At 32.5% G+C, this 15,753-nt stretch overlaps 2 protein-coding genes across 2 annotated transcripts; both read left to right on the plus strand.

Moving 5' to 3' along the window:
* Nucleotides 1-753: 753 nt before the first annotated feature.
* Nucleotides 754-2,489, plus strand: tj (traffic jam). Its single transcript, XM_065500987.1, has one exon. The coding sequence runs from the start codon at nt 826-828 to the stop codon at nt 2,122-2,124; it is 1,299 nt and encodes a 432-aa protein (XP_065357059.1). The 5' UTR covers nt 754-825; the 3' UTR covers nt 2,125-2,489.
* An 8,653-nt stretch (nt 2,490-11,142) lies between these two features.
* Nucleotides 11,143-11,962, plus strand: LOC135950763 (putative nuclease HARBI1). The gene is made up of 2 exons (XM_065500294.1): nt 11,143-11,198; nt 11,260-11,962. Exons 1-2 carry the CDS (start codon nt 11,143-11,145, stop codon nt 11,960-11,962), a joined length of 759 nt encoding a protein of 252 aa, XP_065356366.1.
* Nucleotides 11,963-15,753: the final 3,791 nt, after the last annotated feature.

Genomic DNA, 15,753 nt, shown 5'->3' on the forward strand with positions numbered 1-15,753 from the left:
GGACATGCTCAAATATTCGTGCACTTGTAGTGGTGTAATGTAAGAGTATTGTGTTGTTGTTCAGAATGAAAAAACCAACAACATTAGCAGACTGCTAGACTGCCAAAGAATTCAATTCCAATAAGAACTGACAACGACGCGTGTCAAAAAACGGTTGTGAAACAATACGAACGAAATAGAAAATTGTATGTAAAAAAAAAACAAAAATAAAATAAACGACGACTACAAGAACAACACACATGTTGCAAATAAAAAACGAGAAAACGCGAAGCTCAGCGATATGACCAATATATACCTGGGAAAAAGTGCTTGACTCGGCCATTCTCAAGCAGACAGACGGACACCCATTTTAAATTGAAAAAACACCGTTAGTCGTTACCGCCAACTCTTTAAAGACGGTTGCGATAAAAATAACTGTAATAAAACATACAAATTCTAACACTCGGAAATGAAATAAAAATATTTAACGGTCACAACAAAAAACAAATTGCAAATAACTACAAAAAAACGCTGTGTTTTCAAAATAATAAAAGTGTTAAACAAATTAATTGAAACAAAAAAAATTTGGATAGAATTTCAATTACAAAATACCTAAAATTAAAATATATTTTCTTAAAAATTAAGTAATGAAAACTATTACTTTTCTTAAATTAAAATAAATTCAATCGATACAATTATTTTAAAACAAGTGGTACAATTTATGAAAGAATTTTGATGTGAAAGTGTTTCAAAACGGAAATTCGTTAACAAAATTAAAACAATTTATAAACGAGTTTAATTTGATTTTTATCGCTGGCTACCATAACCCACCTTTATTATCCTTCAATGAAAATGGAGGATCCGAACCTCGCTGATCAGTATGTACAAGAGTTTGTACTAGAACATTTGGAGGATGGCACCTCGGCTGTTGGTGTTAAACGTGAAGATCACAGTCCTATAGCGGCAGCAAAAATAACCTGGACCACCGAACCCACGGCTGTGCCCGCAGAAGAAGACGAAACTGCGGTAGAGCCGCTCATAAAATTGAGATCTTTCCCGCCCAACTGGTCACACATGGACGAAAGAAGACTGCAACCACTGTCACCTCCACCCGAAATCTACACTCATGGACCCATGGCGGGCCAGGCGATATTGGTGAATACTTCAGTACCCGGCGGAGTGCCCTCTACACCACCAGAAACTCCACCCGTTATAGGATCGCCCACGGGCAGCACTTGTGCCCAGGTGTATGCTGGAGTTCCTAGTTCCCATTATGCAACACACCATCGACCTCCACCGCCCAGTGCCGGTTTGACACAAGAAATGATGTGGCTGCCAAATTCAATGCGATCAGATCCCCAACCTTTGGACCTGAGGCCTTTGGCGGGTCCCTCACAAGATGAGGAATGGGAAAGACATAGAGAATATATGCAGTCTGTGGCAGCGGCTAATCATCATAACCATCTTATACAAACGCACCATCATCATCATTTCCAGACAATAGAGCATTTGACGCCCATCAATATGCACTCCTCACCGTATCACAATGGCATCATAACGAATGGCCAGGTTAATAACACCTCCTCCATAATACACTCCAATCCCAATCATGTCAGCAATCATCCCAACAATCGGCCACATTCTGTCTGTTCAACAAGATCTTCCACAAACTCCCCGCGCACTTGTTCCGGTCAATATTCCACATCCAGTAATCTGGGCTTAGACGATTGCATAGACGACGACCTACTGACCACGCTAACGGTAAGGGAATTGAATAAGCGTCTGCATGGTTGTCCCCGAGAAGAGGTTGTGCGGCTGAAACAAAAAAGACGAACTCTCAAGAATCGCGGTTATGCCCAGAACTGTCGCTCGAAAAGACTGCTACAGCGCCATGAATTGGAGAAAACCAATCGTCAATTGAATCATGATCTGCATCGTTTAAAACAGGAATATACGCGTGTTTGCCAGGAACGCGATCAATTGAAGCAGCGTTTACGCGGTGGTAGTTCCTCTTCACAAAACGGTCCTGTCACAGGGACACCCTCCAGCGTTATAACCCTAAATGGTAGTGCTGGAGGCGGTAGTGGCGGACCTGCCCACCAATTGAATTCAGAAAATCAAAGTTCACCGGAATTCTATCTCTGACGTCAATTAGCAGCAGCCGCCAGTCATCACCATCATTCTTCGCATTCGCACCACCACCACCATCATCATCCGGCACATAGTGCTGCCCATCAGTGGTCATCATCTTCTTCTTCTTCGGCATCAGCAGCAGCCTCGCGTTATCATCAACATTTGGCGCAACATCATCTTCATGTGCCGCATCCTCATGCTGCTGCACCATTGCAGCAACAACAGCAGCTTCAGCCTTCCCAGCCAGCGGCCGCAGCAGCTGTGGCGGCGACGGCGGTAAACTGAGTTAAGTTGCATAATAATAAGTATACTGAGAGCTTTAAGTTTAGAAAATTAGAGATTTAATGAAATTTATTCATAATTTTAATGTTTTGTTTTTTTTTATTTTATTTTCATATACAATAACATAATTTATTTTCTAAGTTCAACGTCTTTTTTATTATGATTATTATTAACTATTAATTAATTTTATTTAAAATAAAATATTATTATGCAATTAAAAACAATTAATTGTTGTTGTGCAACTGAAAGTTTTTTTTTCATGGAGTCAAGAAGTTTTAAAAAAACTGAGTGAATTTTTCGAGGAATAATTTTAAATGTTTCAAGACAAATTTTGATTATATTGGCATTAAAATTACAGTCATTAGAGCTTATGTAGACCGAAATATGAAGAATTATTTATATATTACAAATTACTGTCACCATCTCATCATCTCTCACAAGGCCGAAATCGAACCTTGCCTAATATTCGGCCAACAAATTTATATTTGATATTTATTTGTCTAATTCCATCTTGACTAGACATCAGTTTAGCCATACAAACTTGTTTCACTTTAAAATTTAAATTTCTGCCTTAATCTGAAACCCTAAATTGGGTAAATTTAATTTGATGTTATTTGGAAGGATTCTGCAACCAGTTCTTTAAGCAATGATTTTTGTTTGAAATTATCACCCTCGGAACTAAGTAGTTCTAGACAAGCTTTACGCAGCAAATAAACATTCTTAGGAACAGTTCTTAAACTAGGTTTTTATATCATTCACCTTCGTGAGAAGGGTATACAGGCAAATCCCGGTATAACGAATCTCACTTTAACGAAAATCCGATTTAACGCACGGTCGAATTCGTAACATTGACCACCTTATATAACGAACGATTCAAAAATTGTATGCTCGATATAACGCATGATGAGAAAAAACAAACAAAATCAAATAAACGACCAAATTTTTAGCATTCACAACCTTATATAGCGAATATTTCGGAAATCGTACGCGAACAGAAAATATAAAAAACAAAAGTAGTAAATAATGTAAAAATAAGAAACTAATTCGTTACAGTGCCGTTTTCAATGGTTAATAATTTTTCAATGGCTAATAATACGGTGCTACGATGGAAAAAAACTTGGAAAACGGCCTAGCGTGGGTTATAGGTCTTGCTGAGTACATTACAAATTCTGTCAAAAAACCTTCAAATTCAGAAGTTATTCTGAAAAAACCGTTTTCAGTGATGTTCGTCGACTTATCGACCAGTAGCTTAGTCAGTTTTTGTCCGACTTTAAATTTTTTAACGGGTTTGGAAAGAAAACTGATTACGCTTTAAAACGACGTGCATTTTTAAGTTATAAGTATTGTTTTTCTTAAGAATATCTAAAAGAAAAACAAAATTTATCAACATTTTTGATTTTAGTCGCTTTTCATTGCTTATTTTGATATGCAAGTTTATACAAATTTATACCAACATATGTATATAGGAAATTTAGTTCTTAACAAAACATGGTTTTAGTTATTCAAATCGGATGGATATTCTAAAAGTTATTCAACTCCCAGAGCAACAGAAGAAAAAAAAATATTTGTAAAATTTTGAATTTACAAGGTAAATTTTTTCGAACTTTTTTCAAAAAAGTTTAATAACTTTTCCAAAAATAAACCGATTTTAACAATTAATATCTCATTTTTTCCCATATAAAGTTGTCTTTAAAACACTGCAAAAAAGAATAGGTTTTCATAGACAAAAATTAAATTAACTATTGTTGAATATGAAAAATTACGAAAAAAAATAAAACGAAACTTTTTATAAAAACTTACGCAATTTTTCTTGATATACATTTCGTAGGAGAGTCATTTTGTAGCAGAGTGTAATAGGTGCTGTAAATTTTACTATAGTGGTTTTAATTGCTTGTTTTCACAATATCGAATGAAAGATTTCGTTCGCATTCTAATTGAAAGAAATCCGATTCCTTCACATAAATATGAAGTTAAGGAATCCAAAATCAGGTTTCTTTAGCTTAGAATGCGAACGAAATCTTTCATTCGATATTGTGAATCAGGGTATAATTCACGTGAATTAAATATGGGAAACCGTAGAAGAATTTCATTGAAAGAAAAACTAAAAATTTAGATGAATAAATGAAATATGGAATAACAAAATTCTCAACATGTATTTTGAAGAAAAAAAAAGCATTTTATCGTGACTAAGTGTTTCCTGTAAATTATCTTTACACAAATTAAGTGGAATCTAGAATCTTCAAAATCTGTTTTTTTAAAATGCTTGTCCCTGAGTTTAATTTTCATTTTCCGAATCGAAATCCCTTACAATGAAGGCTTTATTTTTATTAATCGTGTATAATGCACCAAGCCATCCTCCAGAAGAACAATTAGTAAAAACTACTAAAGATATACAAATTTGGACGACATTCATGCCTCCTAATGTTACACCGCTCATCCAACCTAGTTTAGTTAAATTCCAATATAGAAAAAGTTTTCCAAAATTAAAAAAAAAATCTCGATATAACGAATTTTTCAATTTAAGGAATGAGACTGACAACATATCGTTCGTTATACCGGGATTTGCCTGTACATATATAAGTTTGTCATTCTGGTTTGCAATTTCCACAATATAATTTTCCAACCCTAAAAAGTATATATATTATGGATCCTTATAGATAGCGGAGTCGATTAAGCCATGTCCATCTGTCTGTCTTTCTGTCCGTCTGTCTGTTGAAATCAAATTTCTGAAGACCCCATATTTAAAATTTGTATTTTGAAGTATAATTTGTATTAAGATTCGGCACAGCCGAATATAGCTCTCTTACTTGTTTTGTTTGAAATTATCACGTTGGACAATTTCATCAATTGTGCGTATTTATTTACCTTGCTTGTATTATATAAGGAGTGAGAACGAAAAAACCTTAACACACGTTTTTCCTTAAAACTTTTAACCCAAGTATTATTTGATTTTTTTTTTATCAATTTACCTTTGAAAAATATGTCAGTTATTATGTTTAATGTCAATTAGTTCATTTGTTGTTAATCTGATTAAAATGTGTGAAATTATTAAATATTTTCAACAAAACCAAACTTGGTCCTACAAAAAGTTGGTCAAACAATCAAAGATCTGCCGTCAAGCTGATTCCAATATTATTAAACAGTACCGGGAGAACTTGTCCGTTGATATAAAATCTGGTTCAGGTAGAAGAAATGGCCCACATGATGTTTCTAAAGCCAAAAAAATAGAAAGCATTTTCAAAAATTCTCAAGACCTCCGGTAGGAAAGCAGTCCGGTTAGCTCAGCACTCGGACTATTTGGTACGAAAAGTTAAAGTCAATGCAGGTTTAAAAACATTCAAGGCTCAAAAGTTCCTGACAGGAAGTCTGCTAAAAATTTAGAGGTCAAAGACAGAGCACGGAAATTGAAGTAAAATTTTATAAAAAAAATATATCTGCTGGATAATGGATGATGAAACGTATGTTGTGGAAAATTTTTCTCAGCTTTCGGGTCAGTTGCTGATGCTCGAGGGAATATTGTAGAAAAGTTTAGGACCCGAAAGCAGACAATTTCCCCAAAAAGTTCTTGGCATGGCAAGCAATATGCAGTTGCTGCAAAAGAAGCCAAACATAACACAGTCGTACAAAAACTGACAACGACAAGTGGGACATTTCAGTTTCTTGCGCCGCTGCATTTCCTCAAAACTATTGAGACAAATGAAATGTTTGTTTTCACAAAATCTAGCATCACGTTGTATGAATTCAAAACACACAGCACAAGTAAACTGTTCAACACAGAAACGATTAAGATCCGCATCTTCTTCCGCCCACTCTATATTATGGGGTCCCGGGCACAATTTATCCTCATATCATCAATATCGCCAAAATGCAAACGCAAACGTTGTAATGACATAGTTTCTTTAATCAATTCCAAATCAAATCTAAGAATAAATTCGTCCGGTTTCTTCATCTGATCTTGCTCGCTCTGGTATGGACCCCAATATTCACAATGGCCTTCACTCGTCCTTCATCATATATATGGTTGAGACAATCATGTGAATCGTAAGTTAACCATATTATGGTTACCACAATCATGTAAATGGTTACTGTGACTATAATATAGTTAAAAAACTTGTAACAATATTGAAATGGTTACAGTAACCATGCCCAACTATATTTTTTCTCTGCGTGTAGGGAAGACACCAAAGTGTATGCCATCGGTACTAGGTTGGAGTTGTTGATTTTTTCTAAACCAGTATAAGCCATTGGGTGATTAGAGTACAAAAGCTTCTTGCTGCAAATCTTCAAAACTGAAATCGTAGTACAGATTTCCTTTGGGCTCTCGCAAAAATGTCTTGTGGTGAGTTTCAAAGTGATCAAAAACTTCATGTTCGGAACCACACCATTGAAAGGTTGTATATCGCTTAAAGTTTAAAATGCAACTGAATGCTGTTTCTACCTAAGATCACATTTTATATAAAACGTCAAGGGCTCAGGTAATGATTAGAGAACAGGTATAAGTTAGAATATTTTTAACCCTTTTCTTATTGCCGTTTATAATTTCTTGGAAATCGTAAAATGAAGCCTTCCTCGGTTAATCCCATAGTAAATATTTTCTATAATTAATAACTTATCTGAGCAATGTGGCTATCATTGAATAGTGCTTCTAATTACCTTGGATCTGTCATATATTAAAGTACAATTTATTAACCAAACACAACATTTTCAATCTACTTATATGACGTTAATTTAGAAAAATTTTATAACGAAAAAGTACTTTTTAACAAAGACGGTGTTCGATACTTTTTTTAAACAAAGCGAGGTGCTTTGTTTGTCTGCAGATATACCCAGAATTTCTAGTGGGAATCGAACCCGCAACCCTCTGATTGATAGGCCAGCCCACTAACGTCTAGTTTATATATCCCAGAATAGAAAATACCTGCAGCATTGCAACTTCTAAGGATTTTAATTCGATAAAAAGCATGTTTCATTGTAGTGTCTTGAGGTTTCAGAAAAATATTTTCCATAGAGACCATTTTTAAAATGATAATTTAGCTTAAAATCCACCATCTGCATCGATTTCTTTATCTTGATCTTTAGTATTTCAAAATCACAAAAATATTCTTTAAAAACTTGATTATTATACAGACTCTTGTCAGTATGAAGACTCGTTTTTGATAAAACGGTAGATATTTAGATATGTACTGACCTCGTAAGGCGCTACGAACTAAGTCCTCAAACTTTTGGGTTTTAATTCATAATGAATTAAGCCCCCAACATAGCCTCAAAAGTGAGTAAACACCAGAGAATTTATGGATTTTTTTAAGATCATGAAAATCATACATAAATCTTTATTTTTCAGAACCGAATCTATTATTCAGCCCAATCTCCAAAAAACCGAAACTTTTTAATTTTAATCGATGGATAAATTTTAGGATTTTCATTATCTTAAAAAACAATCAAATAATTTGTGGTGTTTACTCAATTTTGAGGCTCACTGTAATTTCAATCTATTGAAAGCTTTTGTTCAATCAATTTTAAGCACCAACAACTTCAAAATGTAAATTCTTATTTCATTGGACTCTTGAAGTTTTAAACAAAGACAGAAATCCACCATTTATCGCAATCTTGCTTTAAAATCTGTAGCAATATTTTTTTTTATTCAATAAATTATTTTTTTCTTTTCAATTTGATAGAAAAAAATTTGACAATTATTTAAAAAAACAAAAAAATAAAATTTCACAAAAAAAATATAAGAAAACAATTTTCTTTTCGGGAGTCTCAATATGTTTAAATCATCAAATAAGCATAAAATCATAAGCCGGACTTTAAAAATAAGCAAATATTAATTCCAATATAACGGAATTTTTATAACATCTTAAGGAATATCGAAATTTTCCACGTTAGCCAGAGAAAATATTGTTTTATATTTTGGTATTTCCAGAGAGTCTCTCAAAGATTTCTCAATGATATAATGGACCAAATAGTGAATTAAGATATGGAAATAAGTGGATATAAACGAAGACTATAGGCTTTATTCATCACTCTGAAAAAAATATTGAATCTTAACGCAATAAAGATAGAAAATGTTATTTATACATATATACAAAAATTCATATTTTCCTTGAAAATATTTTGTTTTTTTTTAAAATTCAAGAAAATGTTACATCCTTTCAGAGCTAAAAAATGTGAAAAATGTTCGTTGGAAATTTTGTGAATTTGAATTTTATTCGAATTTCAATTATACAAATCCAGGGTGGCTTTGTTAATATTTGAAATATTTTTTTTTAAACAAAGTATATAATTGAATACAAAAAGTTTTAATACAAGCAAGTGCATATAAAACAACATAACTTTGTAAATACTAAACCGATTTTAACAAAAGTTACATTGTTTTAAAGCTTACAAATTAAGATGTTTACTAAAAACAACTTAATTTGATCTATTTGAAATATATACAACTTTTATACTTATTTATTAAAAGATTTAACTAGAAATTAAGAATACTTTTAAAATTTTTGCAAACTGGCTTCTTTCTTCTTGACTCTCTCTGCTATAAACACAGACTTGCGGCAAGAAAACTTGCCCTGTGTAAAAGCAGACATATAACTTTAACCAGCTTAAATAAGTATTGTCGAAACCCATTGTATCCATTTTTTTAGCAGAAGTTTATGATTATATTTGTCAAAGGCTTTATTGAATGGCATCAGTATGTTGACCAATAGTGAATCCTTCATTAACCAAAGTTGTTAATTGTAGAATGAAGATCCTTTGCGAAAACCGTGTTGACAAGTCTTCCTTTTTGTGTTAACAAAAGTAAAGAACGACCTCGGATTGTGTTTAAAATTACGTTTCATATCAATTTAGCAATCAACAAATTATATTCAGCACGAAGAACAGAATATTTTTTATAATAGAGTGCTTAGCCAGATCTATTGTATTTTTGTAATACTTATTTTTTAAATCTTTTAAGGAAGATAGTTCTTGGTAGTTCCATGGTGAACCAGTCTGAGAACGTGGAATACATTAGAGTTGGCCATAATCGTTCTTTTTACTGATTGGTCGTTTTTGTTCAAAACAAATAAATGAACAAGTTCGTTCTTTTTGTTCAGTTGGTCACTTCTATTCTGTGGTGTTTAACTGAACTAAGTGAATGAACAATTCCTGTCTTAATGTTTTTGCAGTGAACAAAACGAACAGGTCACTTCTGCTTTTGGAAAAAGAATTTGATATTAATAATAAAGGAAAGAAGAAGGAATTATATAAAATTCAAACAACATATGTAAATCCCATTTAAAAGTGTATTCAAAATATAAGTTTCATATAATGACAGATGACGAAAAGGAATAAAGTGAATAAAAAGAACAATAAAGAACAAGATGATGGAACAACTTCACATTGTTCATTTGACTGAATTGTTCAATTGAACTTGTTCGTTCATGAACAACCCAACTCTAGAATACATTCATCCATATATTGGTACATGGTTTTATGAACAAATTTAATCATTTTGTATGATTTGCGATTTTTTTTTTTTAAAAACAAACACAAACTGCGAAGCATTTTGCTTGTCTGCAAATACACCCAGAGTCTCTGACGTGAATCGAACCCGCAACCCTCAGATTAATAGTCCAGCACACTATCGACTGGTCTATCGGGGCACCCAATGAATAATTGATGAAGACAATTAAATAATATTGTATAAAAGGTTATTAAAGTCAACATAGTTCAAACTTTGGAAGCAAAAGGTTTTTTTCTTCTTTGTAACATTTTTAACGCAATAAATATTACAGCTTATTTCAATTGTGGCGTGGTAACGATCTTCGGGCAGTGTAACTGTAGATATTTCAAAAGATATTTCCTCGAAAAATATTGGAAATGCCAGAAAGAGGTTGTGAAGAATTTTTAGATAGTATTTAATAATTCAGTCCGGTCCATGTTTCTTGATATAAGAAGACTATTTGTTAACCATTTTTCATTCTGTTTACAAGCTAAATATCTGTTGAAATACATAACTAAACAATGATACATAAATGCACACTTACCCTTTATATCTTAATTGCAAAGGAGATCTACCGGAGCTATAAATACAGAAAATCTGTTGAATTTATGAATTTTTAGTAATTTTTAGTAACTGTCGTAATCGTTTCCGTTTTCCAACCAATTTGTTTTCTGTGTAGATTTTTAACTAACTTTATTTACTAACATTAACAGGAGCCGGGGTTTATATGGCCGACTGTCATACAGACTTTCTGATGAATTGACGAATACAAAGTCTTCCAGGAATTCACGGAGTTGCCCTTTAGAGACAATTTATGTAGAATGTCAGGCGTCACTTAAGGCTTTGAAATGTCATGTAATACATTCTAGCATAGTGGAGGACTGCAGGAAAGCTCTTGAAGAGTTATCAATACAGGTAGCAGATAAACTGGCCAGACATGGCTCGGATCTGGGACCGGGACCGGGGAGTAAGACCTCCTATATGTAACTACTACAGGCTAATCTTTGAAAGATTCCGTGACCAGGGGGTCGATTCTGGTTCTGTGAAACGGTGAAATGAAAAAAAACTTTTCATTTTCATTTTCATAAGAACTTTTCATATTATCATTTCACAATTACACAAATTGCGATTCCCGTTCCTTTAATGAAAAAGTGTTTCATTCCATTATAGACGTGATACTTTTATATCTATTTATATCATATCTATTTTGACTTCTTATTAAGTGTCAAACTATTCAAATATAAAACGAAAAATAATAAATCTAAAAAATGGCAGGATTATTGGTTTTAATTGAATTATCGCAAGAAATTCGGGATGAGCAAAGGTAAGAAAACTTTATTAAAGTTCTACGTCAGTAATGTTGTGTATATTATCACATTTTATAGGAATACATTGAGAGTTTTGAGGCGCACATTACGCGATGGCCAAAATCCATTCGAGGTGACGACTGAGGAGCACTTTGTGGATTTATATCGGATTCCAAAAGTATTGTGCTTGGAATTAATCAACGAATTAATTCCATTTTTGCCAAATTCGAGCCGCAAACATTCTATTTCAAGTCAGATAATGGTATTAAGTGCTCTACGTTTTTTTGCAAGTGGTAGCTTCCAAAGAAGTGTGGGGCAAGATAGTTTATCTGCGTTGTCTCAAACGTCGGTAAGTAGATGTGTGTGTGCGGTTGCTACAGCAGTAAATAAAATAGCACATAAGTACATCAAATTTCCAAAGCGTGATGAGTTCCCGTCGATTAAATTGAAATTTATGGAGAAGTTTCAATTCCCTGGAGTAATTGGACTAATAGACGGCACGCACATTAAAATTTCTGCTCCAAAAAATGAAATAGAACACGTGTACTATTGCCGAAAGGGTGGACATTCAAAAAATGTAATGATTATTTGCGATGCCGATTATCGCATTCTTGCCGCAAATGCTCAATTTGGTGGAACTGCACATGACGCGTTTGTATGGCGTCGGTCTCGTGCTAGCAACTTCCTAGAAGAACTTTACGAAACAGTTGCAAGAAGACAACGTTTGCAAATTGTGCAAAATGTATTTTCTACTACTACTACTACTAGCATCGAAAACTAAAACTAAATTACACTGTACAACAATTTTTTAAATTTATGTATTGTATTTCAATTTTTATTTTTATTTATACAAAATCAATACTAATAAAAAAACATAAAAAACATTAACTGAAACAACTAATTCATTTGTCTATAAACTATTAAAAACATTAACACTATAATATATATAAAAATAATAAACATAAAAATACATATAAACAACATAAACAAAATTTAACTGAAACAACTAATCCATTTGTGTAAAAAACTATTTAAAAAATAGCTTATGTTTGTATTATTTTGAGTTTTTTTCAACTAATATGTTAATAAGCAGTTGTAGCGTTACTACGAGATTTTCTTTAACCTGCGTATTGGACTTAATTGCTTCCGTTTGAATTCTTGTTGCTTCCACTTGTTCTTTTAATATTGCTATTTGCTCGCTTTTCAAATTGTTTGCAATTTTTAACTCATCTATCTTTTTTTCGTCCATTTTAAAAAATTTATCTAATGGAAGGGACTCATATTGCTGCTTTCTTTTCCGAGAACGCATTGTACGGGTTGGTTCCGCAGTTGCAGTGTTGGCAGTGGTTAAAACACTTGCAGCATTTGATTTGCTTGCTTCCGTAGAGTTAGAAGCAAGCGTGAAAGTATTTGCAGTGCTTTCAATAGTTTCGTCGGCCACAATAATTTCCGCTTCTTCACAACTTCTACCTTCCAAAAAAGAATTTTCGAATCCTACTTCCGGAGTTCCATCTCCATCTACCGCTTCCACAGTGGTGATTTTTATGACACGCTCTTCTAGAGACGAAAGTGCTTTTAGGCGACTTATACCGTTAATCCCACTTCTTTGTTCAGTTTTTTTTTATTTCTGAGTATTTAGAACGAGTGTTGAGCCTAATGTTTATTTAAAAATTTTATTAATTTAAACGCAAATGTGCAAAAAATATACTTACTTCAAATCACTCCAATACTTTTTCCATTTTGGACCGTCTTTTTGGGTACCACCAAGAGCGTTAAGACTCACCGCTAGATTCTTCCACTTTTCTTCTCTATGCCTAGCACCATCCGCAGTTACAAATCTGTAAATACATCTTTTTAGAAAATAATTGTTGTTAATTTTTTAAATTATTACTTATCGTTGGCAATGTCCAGATTTTCCTCCAAATAATTGATTAAATATTCTTTTTGGTTTTCGCTTGCGCGCTTGCCTCTTGATATTTTCTCCATTTTTGCACCGTTAAAATGAAAGTGTAAAAGTATTTCATAAATGAAAACTTTTTGACACTTCTTTACACTGCTACAGAGAACGAGAATCATACTACTGTGAAATTGTGAAAACAATTTGTTTCATTCCAATTGTTCTTTTCATATGAAAACATTTGAATTTATTTATAATTTTTTCACTAAACCAGAATCAGAAACTCTATGAAAATATGAAAAAACTTTTCATTTCACCGTTTCACAGAACCAGAATCGACCCCCAGCCGTGACCACCAACCAATCCTGGAATAGTATATGTTGGCTATATAAAGGATATTCTACGGAGAATTCGAATCTGTAACTACTCTCACTATCTCTAAGATACTACCTTTCTTCTTTCTTTTCTTTATTTCCCCTTTTTAAGGCATGGCATACTTTTTTTCTCTGAATCTGACTCTTGAAGGCAATCACCTTATGGTCTACGAGAGGAAGTGCACACCCCTTCCAAACTTTGATAGTGGACGGAATTGTCCCGCTTTTAGCCATTCACTCGCTAAAATTCTGTCATTGAAGAATCCAAAGTTATTTTGATTTCACTTGTTCTAGAACTTACTGTCAGGAAGGTGTTATTATCCATATCCAAACAGATTCGATAGCATATTACAGTTGTGGCTACGAAATTGTAGCAGGGGTAATAAAAGTTTGGTTGCTTCAACCGAAATACTTCTTTATCAACTGACTTTCTGTTGATAGTACCGAAAAATTCTATTTGTGCAACCGAATCATTCGATTGGCAACAAATTCGATTGCTATCACGAATCTGTTTTCTCTGTGTAGTTTCTAGGATTGTATTAAATGATGGACATTTTTTATATTCTAGGGATATACGAAAGATTTTGAAACGAAAGAGTGTATTTTGGTATAAAAGTTGGGAAGCTCTGGTTTAGTTTATTTATTATATTATTGCTCTTCTATTTAAAGCATTTAATTGTGCTATAATTTAAACCTACCTTAAATAATAAAACTATTAATATTATTTAATTTAAACATATTTTCCATAACTCTTTATTTACGGAAAGTTTTTTTTCGTAGTTTGAGTCAAAACTTACCTTGATCTCATTGTAATTCTCAATTTCTCATTGCAATTCTTTTTTTCTAGCCATTAATTATTTATTTCAAGACTTTTTCTTTAATCGTTTCATTTTGTTTTAGTTTCTTTTCTCTCGTTTTTCAGGGTGTTAGCTGCTAGTTTTGTATTTTTATTTTTTTGCAATTACCTTGAGAAATGTTGTTGACCTATTAATTCAGTACGTTCCCGTTATATATTACAAATATGGCGATGATTTATAGTTAATTTGACCCATTCTTATCGGTAATATTTCTGTCTGTCTATAGTGAAGATACTTTGTAATAGATTTACATTTTTTTGCAATAGTTTAATGATTAGAAAAAAAGTTTCTTTTTTAAAAAAGAAATTTCTTTTACACCATTTCCCCTGGACACAATTAATATAGAGAAATAAATATTAACTGCATTTTATGATTCACAATGAATTTGGTCAGCATATTTTTATATTTTTAATTCATAGTTTTTAGAAAAAGAATTCCTCATTATCTTATATTTATTATTTAAATATTGAGATGGTCAAAATTTGCATGCATAAGTAAATTTGATTTTATTATAATTAGAAACTGCATTTTATTTTATAATAAATGGAAATAGTGCAATATAATTTTAAATATAGACAATTTATATAAAGAAAGGTGTGTATATATTTGATTTTAAAATTCTAATCGAGACCCTGACATCTAACCAAAGTTCGTCATTGGAAATGCAAGCGCTCTAAAAGAATCGCATTACATGGACGTCAGTTCACAGTCACTAATCTGAAATGTATGAAATTTTATATTTAAACGTATTATTTTATTGTCTGACATGTGTTAGATTTTAAATAGAAATAAACTAAAAAAATATTTAATTGATAATACAACATTGTATGATTCATTTTAATATTGCTAATCACTGACATGTGGGAGATAATAACATTTTAATTGCATCAAAGAATAGGCGTAATGTAAAGGGCTATTGTTGGTTGGATTCACACAAAACGTGCTCGATATTCCCAACAAAAACTAAATTTTTTTAATTTATAATTCAGGCAAAAACACAGCGTTGTAATCAAATCAAATTTTCAAACTTTCATTAAAAATAAAGTAATTCCAAATAATGCCATTTAATAAAAATGTATTTTTATACCCACCATCAAAAATAGTTGGGGTATATTTTAACATATCGAGATTCTGGGTCATTATGAAATTCTAAGACCATCTAGCTATGTCCGTCCGTCCGTCTGTCTTGTGTTGAAAACACAATAAGGCCCAAACGAAAAGAGCTAGCTGGCTGAACTATATTTGATATTGATAATGGGCAATATCGGTCCAATATCCTGATAAAATATTGCACAAATTAGTTCTAAGTACACTGAAATTATACTGTAATGTAGTCTCAATACAAGGTCCCCCTCAGAAAATGATTAGAACATTCATAATTGCCTTATAATAATTAATTATAATTAATCGTATAGAATTTAGAAGTACACTTCCACTCAGAGAC

This window comes from Calliphora vicina, chromosome 2 (assembly GCF_958450345.1).
Source record: "Calliphora vicina chromosome 2, idCalVici1.1, whole genome shotgun sequence".
NCBI lineage: Eukaryota > Metazoa > Arthropoda > Insecta > Diptera > Calliphoridae > Calliphora > Calliphora vicina.

What these genes read in the sequence shown, in the direction of transcription:
- tj (XM_065500987.1), top strand. Translation starts at nt 826, where the DNA reads ATGAAAATGGAGGATCCGAACCTCGCTGATCAGTATGTACAAGAGTTT.
- LOC135950763 (XM_065500294.1), top strand. Translation starts at nt 11,143, where the DNA reads ATGGCAGGATTATTGGTTTTAATTGAATTATCGCAAGAAATTCGGGAT. An exon ending in GAAATTCGGGATGAGCAAAG is followed by an intron (nt 11,199 to 11,259) that starts GTAAGAAAACTT and finishes CACATTTTATAG; the next exon opens with GAATACATTGAGAGTTTTGA.